The 20,034-nt window shown below is 37.3% G+C and overlaps 2 protein-coding genes across 2 annotated transcripts; both read left to right on the top strand.

Annotated features, from left to right (window-relative positions):
• Positions 1-3,413: 3,413 nt before the first annotated feature.
• LOC120221803 (keratin-associated protein 26-1) lies at positions 3,414-4,040 on the top strand. The gene is given in 1 exon segment (XM_039219385.1): positions 3,414-4,040. A coding segment is annotated over 1 exon segment (627 nt).
• Positions 4,041-10,618: 6,578 nt separating this feature from the next.
• LOC120221802 (keratin-associated protein 24-1) lies at positions 10,619-11,374 on the top strand. Its single transcript, XM_039219384.1, has one exon. It carries the CDS (start codon positions 10,619-10,621, stop codon positions 11,372-11,374), a length of 756 nt encoding a protein of 251 aa, XP_039075315.1.
• The last annotated feature ends 8,660 nt before the right edge of the window (positions 11,375-20,034 follow it).

Raw genomic sequence — 20,034 nt, 5'->3', positions numbered from 1 at the left:
GACTTCTTTTCAGATACCATACAAGGAAGGAAAAATAAGGTGGAGTAGAGGCTCCTGGGTGGCTCAGTTGGTTAAGTGTGCAACTCTTGACTTCTGCTCAGGTCATGATCTCATGGTTTGTGAGATGAAGCCTCTCATTGGGCTCTGTGCTAATTGCATGGAGCCTGCTTGAAGTCCTCTCCTTTCCTCTCTCTCTGCTCCTCACTTGTTCATGCTCTATTTCTCTCCCAAAATAAATAAACTTTAAAAAAGGAAAAGGTGGAATGAAATATTTAAAGTACTGAAATAAAAAATGCACCAACCTAGAATTCTGGATATAGCAAGATTATATCTCAAAATGAAGGAGAAATAGAGACATTGTTAGAAGCAAAATTGAGGACATTTATCACCAGGGATGATGATATTGCAGAGCTACATCAGATATTTAGATCTACATAAAGAAAGATAGGGTATTAGAGAATAAGTAAGTAAATATCACTCTGAGCGTGTGTAAGGAACAAGTTAGAAGATAAAGACTGGAAGCAGGTAAAGAAGTTGTGTGGCTGCAAGCTTAATGACAGCGTGGAGAAACTGAAATGAGGAAGCATAAGTGGATAGAAGGAGACAGAGCTGAGATATACTTAGAAGAAAGAAACTCGGCACTTGCTTATTGTTGGTAATTGGTAAGGGAAAGGATAGAATCAAGGTTGATATGGTGATATTTGGGTTAAGAAACCAGGTAGATAATTTTTCAGTTACTAAGATGGGGAAGTATGAGAGGAAATCTTGAGGAATGAAATCAAGAACTCCACCGTGGATTCTAAATTTGGTTACCAAAGAAAAGCTATCAAAGGCAAGATGTCAAATGAGCATCTGGTATTAAAAACAAATCTTAGTATAAAAAATAAATAATTTATTCAGCAATCAAAAGTGTTTATTGATCATCTACCATGCTCAAGACACTGGCAACTGGTGATGTTGATAAAAATAAGACATAGTTTCAAGGTTCCTGGATGGCACAGTCAGTTAAGTGTGCAACTCTTGTTTCTCCTCAGGTCGTGATCTCGTGGTTTGTGAGATCAAGCCCCATGTCAGACTCTGCACTGACAGTGTATGACAGTGTAGAGCCTGCATGGCTCTGTCTCCTTCTTTCTGCCCCTCCTGTGCACACTTTGTCTCTCTCTCTCTCTCTCTCTCAATAAATAAATAAATATTAATTAAAAAAATGACATATTCTCTGACCCTGACCCCATGCAAGTCAAAGTTTTACAGGATAGAGAGGCTTTAAGCAAATAGATTCAATATCATAAGTGCATTAAATAATTTGCAAATAAAGTTCTATAGAGGAAGGAAAAAGAAAGCAAAATGAAGACCAAATCTATTTTTACTATGGACTAAAAAGAAAAATTTTAGTTACCTTTTTGACATTCATGTGCAGCATGCCTATACGCTGAGAAAGAGATTTAATAGACTAGTGGATTAATACTTGTTTTTGAACTTGGCAAGGAATAAAAGGAGTAAAGAGAATCTTGAATGAAATCATGAGGACCTTAGGTGTGACACACACACACACACACAAGCTTCATTGGTTGGGAGGTATCAGGGTGAGAGGAGAAATCTTTTCTGGAAGCAAATAAGAGTTTAAGAGATTTCATTTATCTGTAAGGGTTTAAAGCTCGTAGAAGAGATAAGAAATTTATCAAATAGACTTCTCAGACTCTCAATTCTTGATGACTTCAATATCCTCTGTTGTTTCTACCAGGAACAGGCCTCATGCTGATGGGAAGTCATCTGAGGCTTTCTTTGAGGAAGAATGTGGTATACTGACTTGGATCGCATAAGATGTCAAATATTTCTTCTTCCACCACCTGAAACCAAAAAAAAGTTGGAATTCAGGAGAGAGATCTGAACGTGCAATCAGCACCAAATGTCTTGCTTCCTGTGATGTTTTTAAAAAATAAAATAAAATATTTAGAAAATATATACATCACAAAGGTGATCATCCCACACATGGTTGCATGGACATGAAGTATCTTTACTTTTACTTGGAAAGCTCTATATGCATTTTAAAATATATTCCCTCAGGGGAAAAAAAATCATCAGTCCTCCAGACTCTTCAATAGAGAGTACAGGGACAGTGGGCATTGCTGGAAAAAAAAGGATTGTGCAGGGTGGGAGTAACTTCATGGCTACTGATGTCACCAGGCCTGTGTACGGTCATGTTCCTCAAAGGCACTGGGACTATAGTGTGATAGGAAAATATCCACCAGAGCTCATCGAGTTACTGCTTGGAATCTTGACCTTTCTCCACTTATTCCCAGCTACATCATCTTTGACCTCCTGAGTAGCAGCTTGAAAGATATTTCTGGTTCTGGATGACTACCAACCCAAGGAAATAGATATCTATAGGAATTAAGTCACATTTTGGGGGAATAGTCCAAAATGAGGCCCGGAGATTGTTTCTTACGTGGTGTCCAAGTAAGAACTATTCAAAGATTTTTCTTTGTGTGACATTAAAGTATTTCTTAACCCTTATTCGCTTTAAATGTATGAAGACTGAGGTGTCTTAGTAAATTTTCTCAGGTGAAGATGTGCATTAATTCTGGAGTGTAAGCACACAAGCTGACTGACTTTGGATATAATGTTTATCTTCTTCGTTAAATGCCACCCACAGACTTGAATGACATTTTTACTAGCAAAAGCAAGCATGTCATTGGTGTTACCATGCAGAAATATTACACACACTCCTTCAAGGTTTTGGAAATCAAACCCAACTTTAAAATATGAAGAATATCAAGTTGTTAGGGTGGAGCTCTTCAAAATGTACTCTAAGATGCCTACCTAAAATTGGCTATCAGGACAAATACACAGAGAAAATACCACATAATTAGGTCCTCAGCTGAGTATTAAAAATAGGGAATAGCATGAGATTTTTTCATCTGGACAATCCAATAAATTTTGATATGTAGGGTCTATTTCACCACATTACATATTTCCTCCAAGTACTGCAACATTAGGTCTCTTCTTCAAAGATGGAAACTATATGCCTTTCTATGTTTTTTCTTATGGGTAATGACTGGGGTAAACACCCATTCCAATGGACTCCTTTTAATCAAGCATTATTGAGGGGTGGGAACCGAAGCAAAACAGGTCAAGTACACAGGTGATTATATCAAACATTCTCAAGCCTGATAACAGGGGGAAAATTAGGATGGTAGACACATAAGACATGCAAACTGGGCTTATTTTATGGAGAAGTGGGCAGTCATCTTCACAGGCAGCACAACAATGAAGTAATGAGTTGTTATGATGCTAACTGATCTAAAATATGGGTAGGAGGAGAGTCTGGGCATGTACCACTAAGGTATATAAGCAAACCGACTTAGACAAGGTGCTCTTCGCTGCTTATCTGAAATCTGTACTTCAGACTTACCATGCTCTCCAACATTTGCTCTTCTGGAAACTGTGGTTTCCCCTCTCGTGGGAGTCACTGTTATGTTCCTGTTCCCTCATCCACTATTGTCTACACTGCTGGCATGAACTGCGGTACTGCTCTCTGCTTGCCCAGCCAAAACAGAAAGTGGCTTCTGGACAACTTCTCAGAGACATGCGGTCAACCTTCCAGCTACCTGCCATCCAGCTGTGTGCCCACAGACAGCTACCCCTCCACTATGCACTGTGCCTCCAGGCCCTGCAGAAAAACTGGTTTGTTTCCCATCGGCTCTTATCTCTCCAGTTTCTGTCAACCGTCAATGCATAATAGACCTCAGAACTGTTTGTCTAGTCATCCCCGACCCCAGAACCACCTCTCCTATGGCTATTAGCCACAGAACCTCATCCCCTGTGGGTATCGACCACTGAATTTTGTGTCCAGCCCCTGCCACCCTGTGAGATGTCTCTCCTATGGCTGTCAACCTTTTGGTTATGTGTCCAGCAGCTTCAGACCCCTGGACCACGTGTCTAAGAGATTTCAACCTGTTCACTACATACAGAACAGTTCCCAACCAGCTTGTTCTTCCTTTCGGACTTCACAATCTCCATTTATTAGAAGATCATGCTGAATTGTCATTCTAGCATCTTGCTAGAGAGCTTTGCAAAGACATATCATTTTTAGGTTGATAGATTGTTCTTAGACTGATGGCTCTTTGTGCTTTTAGTTCAGCTACTGTTTTAACCCATACTCTTATTTGATCAAATTCTAAGTGATTTTAATAGTTTATTCACTAGAACATTCTTGTTACCAGGCTTCTTGATTTCTATTCATTAACTAGTTCTTATGTAAAAAAAAAAAAGTTTTCATGGCTATCTCTAAATAAACATGCTTGAAATAATTCAGGAAACAGTATTTTTAAATTCTTTATTATCCTTCATGAATTTAAAGCCCTTTAGTTTCACTAAACCAAATATATTTAAAGAAAAAAAAGAGTGTCTGAAAAAAGCCAGGAAGATAGATCCTTTTGAGGTCATGAAGTTTCTTTAGTCAGGACAGACTGTTTTATCACAGTAATTAAGGATTTCAAACTTCCAGAAGCTTAAAATTGCAGTGGTTTATTTATCACTCATCAACACATTCACTGTTCCATATCCAAAATCATTCTCATTCTGGGATCTAGGAGTGAGTGTCCTTCACTATAGTAAATATCAACAGTAGAGACAGGGGTAAGATAGTGAATCACCCACCAGCTCTATATATGTCCTTTAATACATCATGGACAGAGCAAGTTACAGTGTTCACTTTACCTTCTGGGATTTACCACCAAAGTATTGCATAAATCTTAATTCAGAACAATGGAGAGCACTTTATTTTCTCCTCTTGAATTAAACTTACTAAGTCCTTCCACCACCTCCTCATGGATTTTTACGTAGAGAGCATTATTACTTTGAAATTCTTTCCCTATTTATATATGTATGTAACTAATTAATTTAGTTATTCCATGTGATCAGTGAGAACTTGCTCGTCTTACAAGAAACTTCTACCTACTGTACTGATACTTCCAATATGCCACCATACCACTGCAGAGTCAGTAATCTCCTATGAACACAACTATCAAAACATTGTTTTCCTCAGTTTTACACATAAAAAAGTCAAATGGGGCAAGCAACTTTCCCAAAGACCTAGTTAGGTAGGATTCCAAAGACTTTCCTACATTCTCCATATTATCTATAGACTTTTTCATTTAGGAAATGACCAATCTGGAAGCTTCAAAGTTGTTGCTAACTTGGCAACTGTGATCTTCAACTCTAGAACTGCCAAGCCTAAACTGGAAACAAAACTATTTCTTCTCTGCTTCAGCTACACTCCCACCCTTCTCTCTGGGATACTGATTAATTTTAATGGCATGTACACTTATGTCCTCTCTGGAGGTCTTCTTTCTTATGTAGATGTGAGGAAATGTCTTCAACTTCTCGAAATTGTATTATATGTGTGTGTGTTCAATATATAATTTATATAGATGGTAACCCTTACAAATCCTTATATAGATGGACTCTTACAAAACACAATAGGTTTTAGAAGAGATCTAATAATAATAATAATGAAAGTGCCAATATTTAATAATAATGCTAAAGGAGATTATAGGCTGATGATAATGATAAAAGCTAACATCAACTTCATATGAACTGTATTCTGTAACCTTTGCTTGACTAACTCATTTAATCCTCATAGCCATCTATGAAGAAAATACTATCCTTGCTAACTCCATTTTGAAAGTGTGGACAGTCAGTTAGGGAAAGGTTGGGTAATTAATTGATATTTTAAGTGAGCATCAGAAATAGGATTAGAACCCATGAAATCTGAGTATTGAGCCTTTATTCCTAACACCTGCATATGCAGCAGTCCAGGAATTAATTCATGACCATGGCACAGAATAATATGGGTTAAATAAGAGGGAGTCATTAATGATCTATTGTGAAGCAAAGCATTTCTCTTAACTACACGGGATAGAACTGTCCACTTATGACATTACCTTTTCAAAATGACAAGATCATTGAAGAGCATCTATTTGCAACATCAACATAAATTAACAATGATATTTTTCTTTAGTCTAATGGGTGACTGGAATTTTTTTAAACTAAAGCTATAGAAAATTAGAAGGCAAAGTAAATTTGATTTGCATCTTCTGTGTGCCAGGCACTGTCTTAAATATTTTCACATTTTTTCTCTCATTCTATCCTCACAACAGTTCTGCAGAGCAAGTGCTGTTAGCTCTGGTTTTATGTAAGAAGGTCCTGAGGTATCGAGAGAGAACCGTTTTCCAAGGTTACACACTAGTAAATATGTTTCTATAGTACTTAGTAAGAGGGTGATTCATAACTCATGAAGTCACAGTCTTGACAGCTTCATCTCAAAATATTTAACTCTTAGTCACCGGCATCTCATTATATTCTTACAATGTTTTCCTGAAAAAGTAAGCACAAATCAGACTCGTGTTTCTATCTTGCCACTCACTTGTGTCATCATTTAAAAAGTGTTCTGTCTTCATTTACTCCTATTTCCTAAAGTTTTAATTTTGCTCATCTACCCTTCAGCTGCTGAAACACTTAATGATCTCTGAAGCCAACGGGGTAAGTGCAGCCACCAGGTCCACCATTTTAGGTTACCACTGCTCAATTTAGGAATCATTTGAACTCAGTAGTTACAATTGAGTTGCTGCATAAGTATGGGTTTGCATACATCTTGCTTTTTTTTTTAAAATCATGGGGTCACTGTTGCATCATTTAATAGCATTGGGGCAAGTGGAATTAGAACACAAATATAAACATGGTGGCAAAAAAGGAAGACAAAAATTCTTTCATGACTTAAAAGGGTAGAAGGTGACCTCAATTATTTTCTTTAAGGGCCATTTACTGGAAAATTTAGCTTTCTTTGATCTTCTGTGTTTACCCTAAAGAATTTTTAACCTTTGGAAGAAATTGGGAAAGAGTTCCATAACTCTTTTTTAATGAGTTACAAGGAATCTGCTGCCTCATTAGACAAAGGGATTTTGTTACTTATTCGTCAGAAGGCAAAGGAATTTCTCTGAATTATCTGATGGCTAAAAAGCTTATTCCCCCTCTCTTAAACTTGCCTTGGATACAGAGCCCAAACTCTACACAAAGACTATCTAATAGAGGTACCTATGTTCTTTGACATAATGTATTAGTTTTCTGTGGCGACTGTAACAAATTACCACAAACATGGTGGATTAACACAGCAGAAATGTATTCTCTTGAATGTTGGAGGCCAGAAGTCCAAAATCAGTTCACTGAACTAAAGTCAAGATGCCAAAAGACTGATTTATCCTGGAGTCTCTAGCGGAAAGCCCATTCCCTGCCTCTTTCATTTTCTCAAGGTCATTGTCATTTCTTCATTTCTATTAGCAAGGCTCCAGTCTCTGCCTCTATCATCTGATCGCCTCCTCTCTCTGACTGACTGCCTCCTTCTTGTAAGAACTCTATGACTGTATCAGGTTAACCCACAGACCCTTAACCTAATTGTGTCTACAAAGTCCCTTTTGCACATAGGTTAACATTCACAGGGTCCAGCAATTAGGAAGTGGACATCTTGGATGCATGGGTGAGATTCTACTTAGCTTTTTATACATAAAAAATATTACAAATAGGGGAATTAGTGGAAGGAAAGATATTTTCAGTAATTCAGTAGAAATAGTGTAAGCTGCATGCTTCTCCAAAGCCCTCAGAGGACAATGGCACCCAAATGACAGTGGTTTTTACTTTCAATGAAAACTCACCATTGTAATGAGCTTACTGCTCTGCTACTGATGCTATCATTCCCATGTCTTGCCAAGATGAAGACTAAAATAGAAGACAATTATGTAGAGGTATGATCTGCACAACATTCTGGGTAAATGGGTTGTTTGGTTACCCATGATTGTGATGGGTAAGTAAGAAGGTAAAAAAGAAAAGCACATGAAAGGAGTTGATCCAACATGGATGGACCTAGAGGGTACTTTCCTAAGTGAAGTAAGTCCGACAGGGAAAGACAAATACCATATGATTTTACTTAAGTGTGGAATCTGAATACCAAAACAAATGAATGAACAAACAAACAAAACCGGACTCCTAAATACAGAGAACAAACTGGTGATTGTCAGTGAGTGCAATAGATGAGGCAATTAAGAGGGACAAACTTCTGGTTGTAAAATAAATATGTCAGGGGGTGGTGAAAAGTACAACATAAGAAATATAGTCAATAATAGTGTAATGACCTTGTATGGTGACAGATGATAGCTACACTTATCCTGGTGAGCAGAGTGTAACATAGACCATTGTTGAATCACTATGGAACACACCATACCTGGAATTAATATAACGCTGTAGGTCAACTATATTTAAGTTTTATAAACTGAGAGGACCTGAGCCAACTCTACATTTGCAAAAGTCCACATTTGATTGTGTAGAATATTATTGCACCCAAATAAATTTAGATATATTTTAAAGCCTCATGCTGTGAATACTGGTTATGCTATGTGATGGTCTACATATTTTTGTTGGATATACTCGTGTGAATGATATTAATTTAAAATGCCATTTATCCAAGGTTGGAAGGGGAGGATGTAAGCTTTACAGCTGACTGACTTATTCTGTTTTCATTCCCTCAAATCTGCCTCAAGGAAGCCTAACAATTAGACTCGAGGTGACACAGAGAAATCCAGAAATAAAGCTCCATCAACCTCTGGACTCTTCTATACATCACAAGGATTCAGTAACTCAGTGGGAAGTTGGCCATTAACTGCCTTATATGTTTTATTTCCTCTTCGGCCTGCCTCAGGACTGAACATTTTGGCACAAATTCCCAGGAAACTCTGTAGTTGAACAATTTGTTGAAAATACGGTTCCCTGATCTTGACCCTTTTCACAAGATGGCAAAATGTATTTAATAAAGAGTCATTTACAGAATAAATCCATCACCTCACAGAATAAATACTGAGAGAAGCATGGAGAAAATTCAGACTGAGAAAAATGTTTGGAGAATATCTGTAGGTTTAAACTGGTGCACATTTAAAAAATTTAGCTGAGAGGCAGAGAAGAGGAAGAGAAATCTAATTGTCTTCTGTAAGGATCATGTCTTTTAAAAACTATCCCTATAGCTTATCTCACCTGAATAATCAGTACTGTCCTCTGTCTGAACTCATCACTGCTAATAAATGCATTTCTGTTTCCAATTCAATGTAGGCTCTGTTTTCAAAAACAAAACGTCAATTCTTTGGTTTGAATTAAAATCTTAAAAATTTTCCATCAGCCTTCACCATAATGACTGAAAGATTATTTAAAATGTACAGTACCTATAGGTAATATGCAACTTATTCAAATAAGTTTTTAAACATAGTTATTCTCTTTTGTGGGTATAGATAAAGAATAACTCTTCAACTCAAAAGTAAAATAAAGTCTATGTGCAGAAAAAACCAAATAGAGAAGAAATAAAGGTTTTTTTGTGAGAAATGTAGAAAAATGTTATATATCTGGCAGAAACTGAGCTTTAGAGCTGAGACAGAGGGATGTATGATGTATAATCTTAATGGATTAGGAAGGCATAATCTTGAGAAATTGGCCTTCTCTGATACTACATATTGCAGAAACGATTTAAGAAAGAAATCTTGGGGCACCTGGGTGGCTCAGTCAGTGAAACATCCAACTCAACTCTTGATTCAGGCTCAGGTCATGATCCCAAGGTTGTGGGATCGAGCTGCACATTGGGCTCTGTGCTGAGAATGGAGCTTGCTTAAGACTCTCTCTCTCTCTCTCTTTCTCACTGCCCTTCCATCCTGCTCATGCTCTCTCTCTCTCTCTAAAATAAGGAAGAAGAAGAAGAAGGAGAAGAAGAAGGAGGAGGAGGAGGAGGAGAAAAGAGAGGAAGGAAGGAAGGAAGAGAGGAAGGAAGGAAGAGAGGAAGGAAGGAAGGAAGGAAGAGAGGAAGGAAGGAAGACAATCTCAGAGAAGTCTTGGTTACTTAGCAACCACTGACCCATAAATACAAATTAGGTCACCAAGTCTCACTTGGATTGCTGTGAGTCTTACAGGTGAAATTCTCCAAATACATCAGATTAGAAATCATCACCAGTACATGGCTTGGCACAGTTAAGAATATAGTACACATATTTTGGGGAATCAATTCTTTCTCTTAATAGTTCAGTGCCTTACTCTCTCTTTTAAGCAAAAGTATTGAGACAGCCAATGTATTCAGCTTAGTTTACAATATAGAATTAAGTCCTGCAGCATTTCGCAGCAGTCAGAAGAATGGAAAAGTACAGGTTGCTTGTTTTGCTTGAATCCTTGTTCACCCTTTAATAACCATGCTGCAGACGCACGTGAACTCTTGTTAACCACCTATTGGCAGGTGACAGTTTGTTTATTAACATTAAAACCACTATTCACTGAAGCTATGGTCTAAAGACGATGAGTGTTGGGTGATGTTCAAAATGACGATGATAAATACTTCGAAGAATCAAAATAAACTTATTTTTATAGGAGTGCAAAGACATCAGTTGATGTCGCTGAACAACACGCTAATAAGATGTTGCTGTGTTGTCCCAGGCAGAGAGAAGGAAGAGAGTCTGGAGAGATTGCAGACAGTCCCCAGGAAGGATATAAAAGGTCCGCAGGTCATAGTGGCCGCATACCTTTGCAGCCATCACCAAGCATGCAGTCGGGCTCTATGTGTCTCCCGGGCTCTCCTGGGGATTGCAGTGGAACATCCTACAGAACTCACTGTTACATCCCAGTGGCCCCTTCTGTTGCCCTTTGCTCCAGTGATGTGAGCCCTACCTTTGGGCTCTGCTTACCCAGCAACTACCAAGGAAATCTCTGGCTCCTGGATAACTGCCAAGAAACCTATGATGAAGCACCAAGCTGTGACTCTCCTAGCTGTGAGCTCAAGACCTGTAATGCAAGCTGTACAAACTCTTGTGTCCCCTGCAACTCTCCAACAGTGGGCAACGTTTGCAGTGCCTGTGAAACGACCAACACTGGCCTCGACCCCAGCTGCAACCCATGCACTCAGACCAAGGGGTATGTATCTGACTGCTACACACCCAACCAGTATGCATCTAAAGCCCACCAGACCCTCAGCAATGCCTTCAAATTCTCTGGGCGACTCAATTGCTTGTCCAACTGTTTCCGACCCCTGAACTACTGCAGACTGGGTAGCTTGGGGTACAGAAGCTATGAAAATCTTGGCTTCCTACCCAGTGGCTTCTCACCATCATGTTATATTCCCAGAAGTTGCCAATTCCAAAACTATTTAATGAGAAATCCCCGATATCCAAGTTATGGACCCGGGAGATGCCAACCACTGAGATATTTTTCTAGAAGCTTCCAGTCTCTGAGCTATATACCAAGTACCTTTCCTCCTTTGAGGTATTTATGCAGTGCTTGCAGACCTCTGAATTGCTACTGATCAACTTCTTGCATTTATGGCTACTGGAAATTGTCCAATGGGACATATTCCACCAAGTAGTCATCTTCTCCAATATTCTGCTGAATTACTTCATGTGTCTTAAGAATCTTATTAGATTAACCTCAGATACAACTCTAGGACTTATTAACCACAACCATCATCACTTGCTAGTTGTTTTTTCTGTTGCTTTCTTAATGTCTTTTGTGTTGAGAGCTGATCCTGAAGGTAGTTTTGTTTCTGCGATTGATGATGATGGACACACCGAAGAGATTCTGCATAAAATAGAATCATCGCCAGCTTTCTTACTGTGGCTATTGCTGTCACTTGTCTGCCAGTGGGAGAATCCCCTACCTTCTTGATAAGGAGGGGCCTTTTTTGGTATGAATAATGATTCCAACACATTCTTTCAGGTTGTTTTGCTTTTATCAATAGTTTTGTGGACTGCCTAACTAGCATCTTGCTAATGAGCTAAGATATAGCATTGCCTTAGGTATGCTATGTTGAGCTATTTTCTCTGTCTACTACTGACTGATTATAAAGATGTGCAAGCAGCAGTGTCCCACTACAGCTCAAAATCAGAAGACCTTCAGCAAATCTTCTCTTCCAAAGCAGTCCCGGAGCCCTCAATTGACTGACATTTGGCTTTTGTTCTCAATGCCTAGGAGAGAGCCTCAGGAGTAGCAACACAAAAATTGTTTGTTGAAAGAATGACAAAATACCCTTATAGACTGTTCACGATTAGTGATAATCTATGTTCATGATTCTGCTAAAATCCTCCCCTGCTGAATTACTGCTTTCTGATTTCAGAAAAGGTTCTGGTTCGTAGTTAATAAACAAATTTCTATTGGGAAACAATGACTTTGCATTATGTTTTATTTCATATTGACTAAAGTTGTATCAATGTTCTGGGCAATATGCATAGCTTTGTAGAAGCACTAGTTTCCCGTCATTTGGTTTAATAGCCTAATTAAAAACATAAAGAACATAGAATATGAATTCCTAGGGCTTTTATTTGTTTTGTTCTGTTAGATTTTTAACACATTATGCGGCATTTCTCTTAGAGTGTCTGTGATTGCTATGTATATAGAAAAATTGGAAGAAAACATTTATAAAATAAATAAATTTAGTACAAATTATATAAAGCATTCAATGTATACATATTTCCCTGTGCAATATGTGTATTTATTGGTTTTGAAGATAAAGTTTGGGCTTTGAAATAGATTTAATATTAAACCCAGAGAGAAATGATTTAACCTCTAAATTGTTCTCCAAAAAGTGAAAATAAAATCATCCATCTCCGTGGTAAAATTTAATATCTATCCTAGGATTTTTGTGAGTAAAAAGCGAATCATGTTTAAAGTCAATAAAATGGCCTGTGGAAATGGGATAAATGGAAGGTCATCAATATAAGTAGTCTAAAATTAAAACTTTTAAAGCACAAAAAAGGGGTTACCATTTTATTTATTCATTCAGTAGGCCTACTCTGTATAAGAAAGACTTATAGAAGGAATATTACTGCATTACTTCTGCTTGAACATGTCTGTGGACAATCAAGTCACTCCTTTGTGAGTTCATTTCATCTTCAGAGAATTCTATTTGTTGAAAATTTCTTCTTTATATTGACACAAATCAAATTGTTCTTAGCAACCATCCATTGGCCATATAGGACCAGCTTAATTCCTTTAACATGAGACAGATGTTTAAGCGTTTGAATATAATTACTGTGCATCCGAGCTGAATATTCAGGTGTCCAAACTAAACATCCAGTCTTTCTTTTTACAAACTTTAATAGAAAACATATTCTTTGAGGCATCAAATGAGATTCTTTGGGGATACCAAGATTTATAGATCCTGTTCTCAAGAACTATTCAAGAGGAGTAACATACTGAAACAAACATAATACTGCCTCAACCATTTTGAGTACAATGTGAAATGAATCCAAGGGAGGACTCTGACAGGAGAATTAGAAAATTTTTGTTGGAAGAAAAGGAATTGGAGTGATACCTGAATGGTGAGCTAACTGGCATATGGGCATGAACTGAGGAGGAAGGACGGTGGGGGCAATAGATACATTTAAAAAAGAGACACAGGGGGCTCCTGGGTGGCTTAGTCGGTTAAGCGTCCGACTTTCGCTTAGGTCATGATCTCGCGGTTCGTGGGTTCGAGCCCCGCGTCGGGCTCTGTGCTGACTGCCAGCTCGGAGCCTGGAGCCTGTTTCAGAGTCTGTGACTCCCTCTCTCTCTGACCCTCCCCTGCTCACCCTGTCTCTCTCTCTCCTAGAAATAAATAAAAAACATTAAATAAAAAAAAAGAGAGAGAGACACAGATTAGTTTGATCCAAGGGAAGGCAACTTAAGCTCACCAGTGGAAAACAATTGAGAGAAAATATAAGACATTGGATTAAATAAACATCTTGGACAGTGAAGACTTACTTAAATAAGAGCAAGCAAGTAATGGTTATAAAATAAAAGGTTTACAAATGTGGTGGCATCAAGATAAAAAAAAAAAAACTCTTGATAAGTGGAGACAGAAAGAAATGTAAAATAAAGCAAAAGTGTGTGTGCAGGGTGAGAAAGCATATGAGAACTTCCTGTACTTTTCACTCAAGTTTTCTGTAAACCTAAAGCCTAACAAGTAGCCCCAGTGAGAAATCAGCACACCTGAAACTATTATGTTATATGTCAATTATAACCAAATAATAAACCTAACAAGCAAACAAAAAATGACAAAAAAAGCAGGATTGAGAGAAAACAGGTACAGCATGCAGCATAAAGTTACAGCTCAGAATATTTAAGACTACACAAAAAGAAAAAAAAAGTGACAAGAGAAAATAAAGAATATGAACAATTTCTCATAAAGGCAATACACATAGTCAATCAACCATTGGAAAAAGTTCCACCAAGTAGGATTTAGTAATTGTATTATTTTTCACCATCCACTTGGGAAGCATTTAAAAAAATTTTGTAACTTTTTTTAAAAATGTATTTTTGAGAGAAAGAGCTCAGGGACAGAAAGAGAGGGGGACAGAAGATCCAAAGTGGACCATGCCCTGAGAGGAGTTAGCCCCATGCAAGGCTAGAACCCAGGAACCGTGAGATCATGACCCAAGCTGAAGTTGGATACTCAACGGACTGAGCCACCCAGGTGCCTTAGCAAAGATTTAAAAGTAACTTATGCCACTTAAAAACATATTTTTCTTTCTTTCTTTTTTTTTTTTAACATTTATTTATTTTTCAGAGACAGAGAGAGACAGAGTGCAAGTGGGGGAGGGGCAGAGAGAGAAGGAGACACAGAATCCAAAGTAGGCTCTAGGCTTTGAGCTGAGCAAGCTGTAAGCAAGAGCCCAACACAGGGCTAGAACCCATGAACCATGAGATCATGACCTGAGCCAAAGTTAGACACTCAACTAACTGAGCCACCCAGGCGCCCTTAAAAACATATTCTTACACACTGGAGGCGGTAGTAGAATTTGATAAAGCTGCTTTCTATGATAATATTTAAAATGCACACATCATATGACCAGATGCTTCTACTTGTTAATATTTCCCCTACAGAAACATTCTTTCAAGTCTTAAAATATTTATTTTAGATATTGAAAAAACTAGAAACTATGGAAAAGTCCATCAAGGTGAGACTATGAAATAAAATATAATGAAGTTATACTAACATATATTCTACAGGATTAAAACAGTGGATCCATGCAAACACATAAACATACAGATCCATATGAATTGTATGATGAAAAACATATTACAAAATTAATAACATTACAAAAATATGATAAATAAGTTGTGATATTTTGTGTATAAACACACATCAATGAATATTTCTCAAATTTGTTCATCATCTACTATTATGTATCTTCGCATCTACTTATCTACTTACCTATCTGAATAGAATTAAAAATTCTAGAAAAACACAATCTAAGTTGTATTATGTCGGGGAGTTTTAAAAATGATAGTTGATGATTTTCAAAATCATTTTTAGATTTAACTATACTGCCTTGATTCCCTAAGTAATTAAAAAAAAAAAGCAAACCAAAATAGCAATATGACAAATAAAGTTGGTCCCACTCTATGACTTCATAGAGTACATAGTCGACAATCTCTCCTATGCTACTGTTAGTAAAAATATTGAATAGCAAAGTGAAGTAAGCTTCAGTCCTCTATCACACGTTTCCTTCTAGAAAACCACAGAATGTAAAGATTTATATATGTCTGTTTAATTTCACTTAGGCATAAAATATGCTTAATAAATAACACACCATGCACATAGATCCAATGGCAGGGAAATTGTAGAATCCAGCTGAGGTCTTTTTAAAATTTTCACTTAAAAAATATACAGATAAATTACTTCTTTTCCCATACATTTCACTGCACAGTTGACCAGCACTTTCTGCTTCCCAAATAAAAGGAGACCTATTTTTTTAAGAAAAAAAAAAAACTACATATAGATTTAGAATATAATTTTCTACTGTTGTAAAAATTTTACAAATCCAAATATAAACATTTGAGTACTTTTTAACTCTTATCTCTCTCATAACACAACAGAGAAAGAACTACAAGGAATTTGCATGTACATCTACTCTCCTAAATGCTATAAATCAAACAAAACTCTACCCTGGAGTTTATTTAATGCTTAGTTGATGTAATAGGTGATTAAAGTCTCTGGTTTAATTTATATACATAAAAGCTTATGTTTAGATAACTAACAATTTACTTTATAACAAAATTTTAAAGAGTTGATAAAGCTACTGCATTTAGCATGCTATCAAAGGCCTCAGTACAATTGCATGTTTTTCCTGTTTCTCTCTGCTATCTTGAAACTGTATTATTAGCCATATCTTTTTGAATCCTTCTTTCATCTACCATATTTTTTATTTTTATTTTTATTTGAGAGACAGAGAGAAAGCATAAGCTGACGAGGGGCAAAGAGAGAGAGAGAGAATCCCAAGCAAACTCTGAGCTGTCAACACAGAGCCTGATGCCAGATTTGAACTCACAAACCATGAGATCATGATCTGAGCTGAAATCAAGAGCCAGTCGCTTAACTGACTAAGTCACCCAGGTGCCCCAAGAGAGAGAATCTTAAGCAGCTTGGAGCTTGATGTGGGTCTAGATCCCCCAACCCCGGGACCTTGACCTGAACCAACATCAACTGTTGGATGCACAACTGACTGAGCCACCCAAGCACCCATCATCTACCATATTTTTCTAATGGTTAAAAGATAAATCTACATCATTTCTAAGACCAGTATAAACACAAATAGATTTTTAAACTTCTGTTGCATTGAGGTTCTCAACTGTGTTTTTTTCTTTGAGTTCTACATGATGTCTATCAACATTCTCAATATACATTGGGTGTGCTACACATGAAGAAAAATGGGTCTCATCCACACAGAGGCCCTTGATGAATTAGCAGTCTCACCTGACAGTTCAATTAAGCATATTGTCACTCTCAATATCATAAAGAATATCTCAAAACTATGTAACTCTATATTTATTCATAACCACCAACTCTGTGCTGCCCATGCTAAAATTCCCACTTACAATAGAACCTGCTGAAATTATAGTTTCTAGATTCACTTCAGAAGTGAAGTGAATCCAGTGAATCCTTGATCAGATATGGGTACCTGTTGTCTCAGAGCTAATAAAATTATTTCTTCAACTACTCACTATGCTCAGTGTGCTTGTTCTTTTGGTCTATTTTTTTTTAATGTGATTGACAGGTGGGACTCAGTAAATTACCACATTGTCTATCTATAATCAGGTCATTGACAGATGGAAAGAGAATGGAATTTCACCTCCCACCACTGTTTTCTGCACCTTACACTCTAGGGGTCTGAATCTTGAGGGGATTCTTTTTTGATTGCTCTCATTCTAAGGTCTTAATACTGACTAGAAATATTATCTTAAGAGAAATACTATTTTCTCTTTTTTAAGAGAAGTACTTTGTATTTATTTTTTATTTTTATTTTTTTCAGTCACAGGGCATAGAGCTCTGTGACTCCACTCAAGAGGGGGCATGAGCCCACCCACAACCCTGAGATCAAGACCTCAGTTGAGATCAAGAATCAGAAAGTTAATTGGCTGAGCCACCCAGGTGCCCCCAAAGTAATTCTCTTAATTAATATATACCTCTAAGTTTACATTTAGATTCAAATCTAAAAGATTGATGGTAAAATTTCTTTATCTAAAGAATAAAAATTCTAGGGGCGCCTGGGTGGCTCACTTGGTTAAGCTTCCGACTTTGGCTCAGGTCAAGATTTCAGGGTTCGTGGGTTCGAGCTCCACATTGGATTCTGTGCTGGCAGCTAAGAGCCTGGAGCTTGTTTCAGATTCTGTGTCTCCCTCTCTCTCTGCTCTCCCACACTCATGTTCTGTCTCTGTTTCAAAAAAATAAATAAACTATAAAAATTAAAAAAAAAATAAAAATTCTAAAATCAGAATGATTTTTTTCAAAAAAGAAAGAATAAATGTTTTACATCCAAAATCCTTTCTTTCAAGAAACACTTAACATAAAGATAATTACTATCATCATTACTTTTTACTGTGAACCATTTCTCACCTGAAGTGTGGGCGCCGAGAACAGTGGATTAACAATCATGCTACCTCAGAATCTCTTCTTAATCAATAAGCATCTTCTCTCAGTTCTTTCTAATAAGTAACAGATTTTTTGGAGCTCTTTTTTTTTTTTTCAGGATTGGGGATTACATTGGATCTCTGATACTACAAGAACTGAGGGCCATAAGAATCTTGAATCACTTTTTTTTTTTTTAATTTCTAGGAGAGAGAGAGAGAGAGTGTGAGCAGGGGAGGGTCAGAGAGAGAGGGAGATAACAGACTCTTGAAATAGGCTCCAGGCTCTGAGCTGGCAGTCAGCACAGAGCCCGACGCGGGGCTCGAACCCACGAACCGCGGGATCATGACCTAAGCGAAAGTCCGACACTTAACCGACTAAGCCACCCAGGCCCCCCTTGAATCACTTTGAGAAATACTTTTTGGCCCCAAAACTCCAAGATATATACTAAGTGCTTCTTCGATCATGTGTTTATTGTGTGACACCATGATTCACATATCATGAGTGCAGCAGCCTGATTCGCAGAAGAACTGGTGTTTTAATCTTGAATCTGCCACTTCCCGATTGTACAACTTAAGCTGTCTCTTAACCCTCTGGACCTTTACAAAGAAAATGGCTTTCTGAGAATTAAGTGAAATAGCTTGTAAAACACCCTGATCCACTGCCTAGGGAAAGTGCTCATCAAATGGCAGGCATTTTTATTATGTAAATAAGCAAAGAGAGCCTCAGACTTATCAGAACAACAGGCTTTCTCTGTAAATGACATGACTGAAAACCAGAATCCAACATTCTAGAGCTAGTTAGTTAGTTGGGAAGCTACAGTCAGAATGTAGATTACTTTTGTGCTATTCCAGTGTATCAACAGAAGAGTCTGTTCCTCGTTAGTTCCTATGAGGAATTAATATTCCCTCTCTGACTACTCTCTAAATTCTTTTTCACTAGGACTCTGGGAAGCTGGAATAATCTATATGATTGATAAACATGAGAAGAATAACGGCACATGCCTTTCAGCCTTGACCTTGCCCACTTAAAAGTTCTTCCAGATTACTGCTTTCTCCACTGTGGGAAAATTCTCCCAGACCCATGCTGTCCTGATGTCGATAAATTCTAGGGTTCAGTGTTAGCAAGGCCATTTGTTTTAACAGACCTAATTCTACAATTTGACCTCTGTCAGTAATAAAGGTGATAAATATGGGTGATTTCTGCCTGCAATTTATTTCAATTTCATTTTTTAAGTGTTCAGAATGCTCTTGGTACTAAGAAGCAGTCTCTTCAAACCCTAATGGTGCTTTTTGAAAAAAAGTCACAGAACTTATCACTTAAGAGAAGATTATTTATACCCTAACAAACAACTCATTAACGAAGATATGTGCTGTAGAGTACAACCAGTATACAATTATTTTAAACAGAGTTCATGGTGTAAAGTAAATCAGATAATAGTGCTGAACTCCATTATTGCTTTTTTTCCATTACGGTCATCATACTTAGGAAATGAAATGTACTTAAAATTGGAAAATATTTATTTCATAGACTACAAACATAGCCTTAATATTATGGGTAGAAGCGAAAGAGGTGGAACAGAAAGTGTAAAAAGAAAGTATAAAACTTTTAGACCCAATAAAATTCTTATAAACCACCCAACACTCTCACTCCAAAATCAGATTGTTCCTTTTACACTTCATTTGATGTCTTGAAGTGAGGAAACTAAAGGAAAGATGCCAAGAACAAGTCTCTGGTATACGTAATCTTTCACTCTAGGCTAAGACATTGTTCAGAGTTACTGAATCATATACATTTACAATCTATGACACACAGAGCAAGATAGTGCATGGAAATAAATTGGATGGGGTTATACAGAAGAAAACTATTTAAAAATCGGATTTCAAACAGTAAAATATTTGGAGTACTATGTAAAACTTAAAACTTATATTCCTGATCTTATATAAGTTTGAGGAAACTGGTAGTTTAGGATGGGAATAAACACATTCTCAAAGGGAGGGACTTAACTTGAATCACTAGAGCCTTAATATCTGGCTTGGAACACATATCGTGTGTTCTCACCATCAACAATAAACATAGGA

Source organism: Hyaena hyaena, unplaced genomic scaffold, assembly GCF_003009895.1.
Source record: "Hyaena hyaena isolate Hyena2069 unplaced genomic scaffold, ASM300989v1 scaffold_813, whole genome shotgun sequence".
In the NCBI taxonomy this organism is placed as follows: domain Eukaryota; kingdom Metazoa; phylum Chordata; class Mammalia; order Carnivora; family Hyaenidae; genus Hyaena; species Hyaena hyaena.
The sequence above is the reverse complement of the archived record's forward strand: the minus strand, read 5'-3'. Positions and strand labels throughout refer to the sequence as shown.

What these genes read in the sequence shown, in the direction of transcription:
- LOC120221802 (XM_039219384.1), top strand. Translation starts at nt 10,619, where the DNA reads ATGCAGTCGGGCTCTATGTGTCTCCCGGGCTCTCCTGGGGATTGCAGT.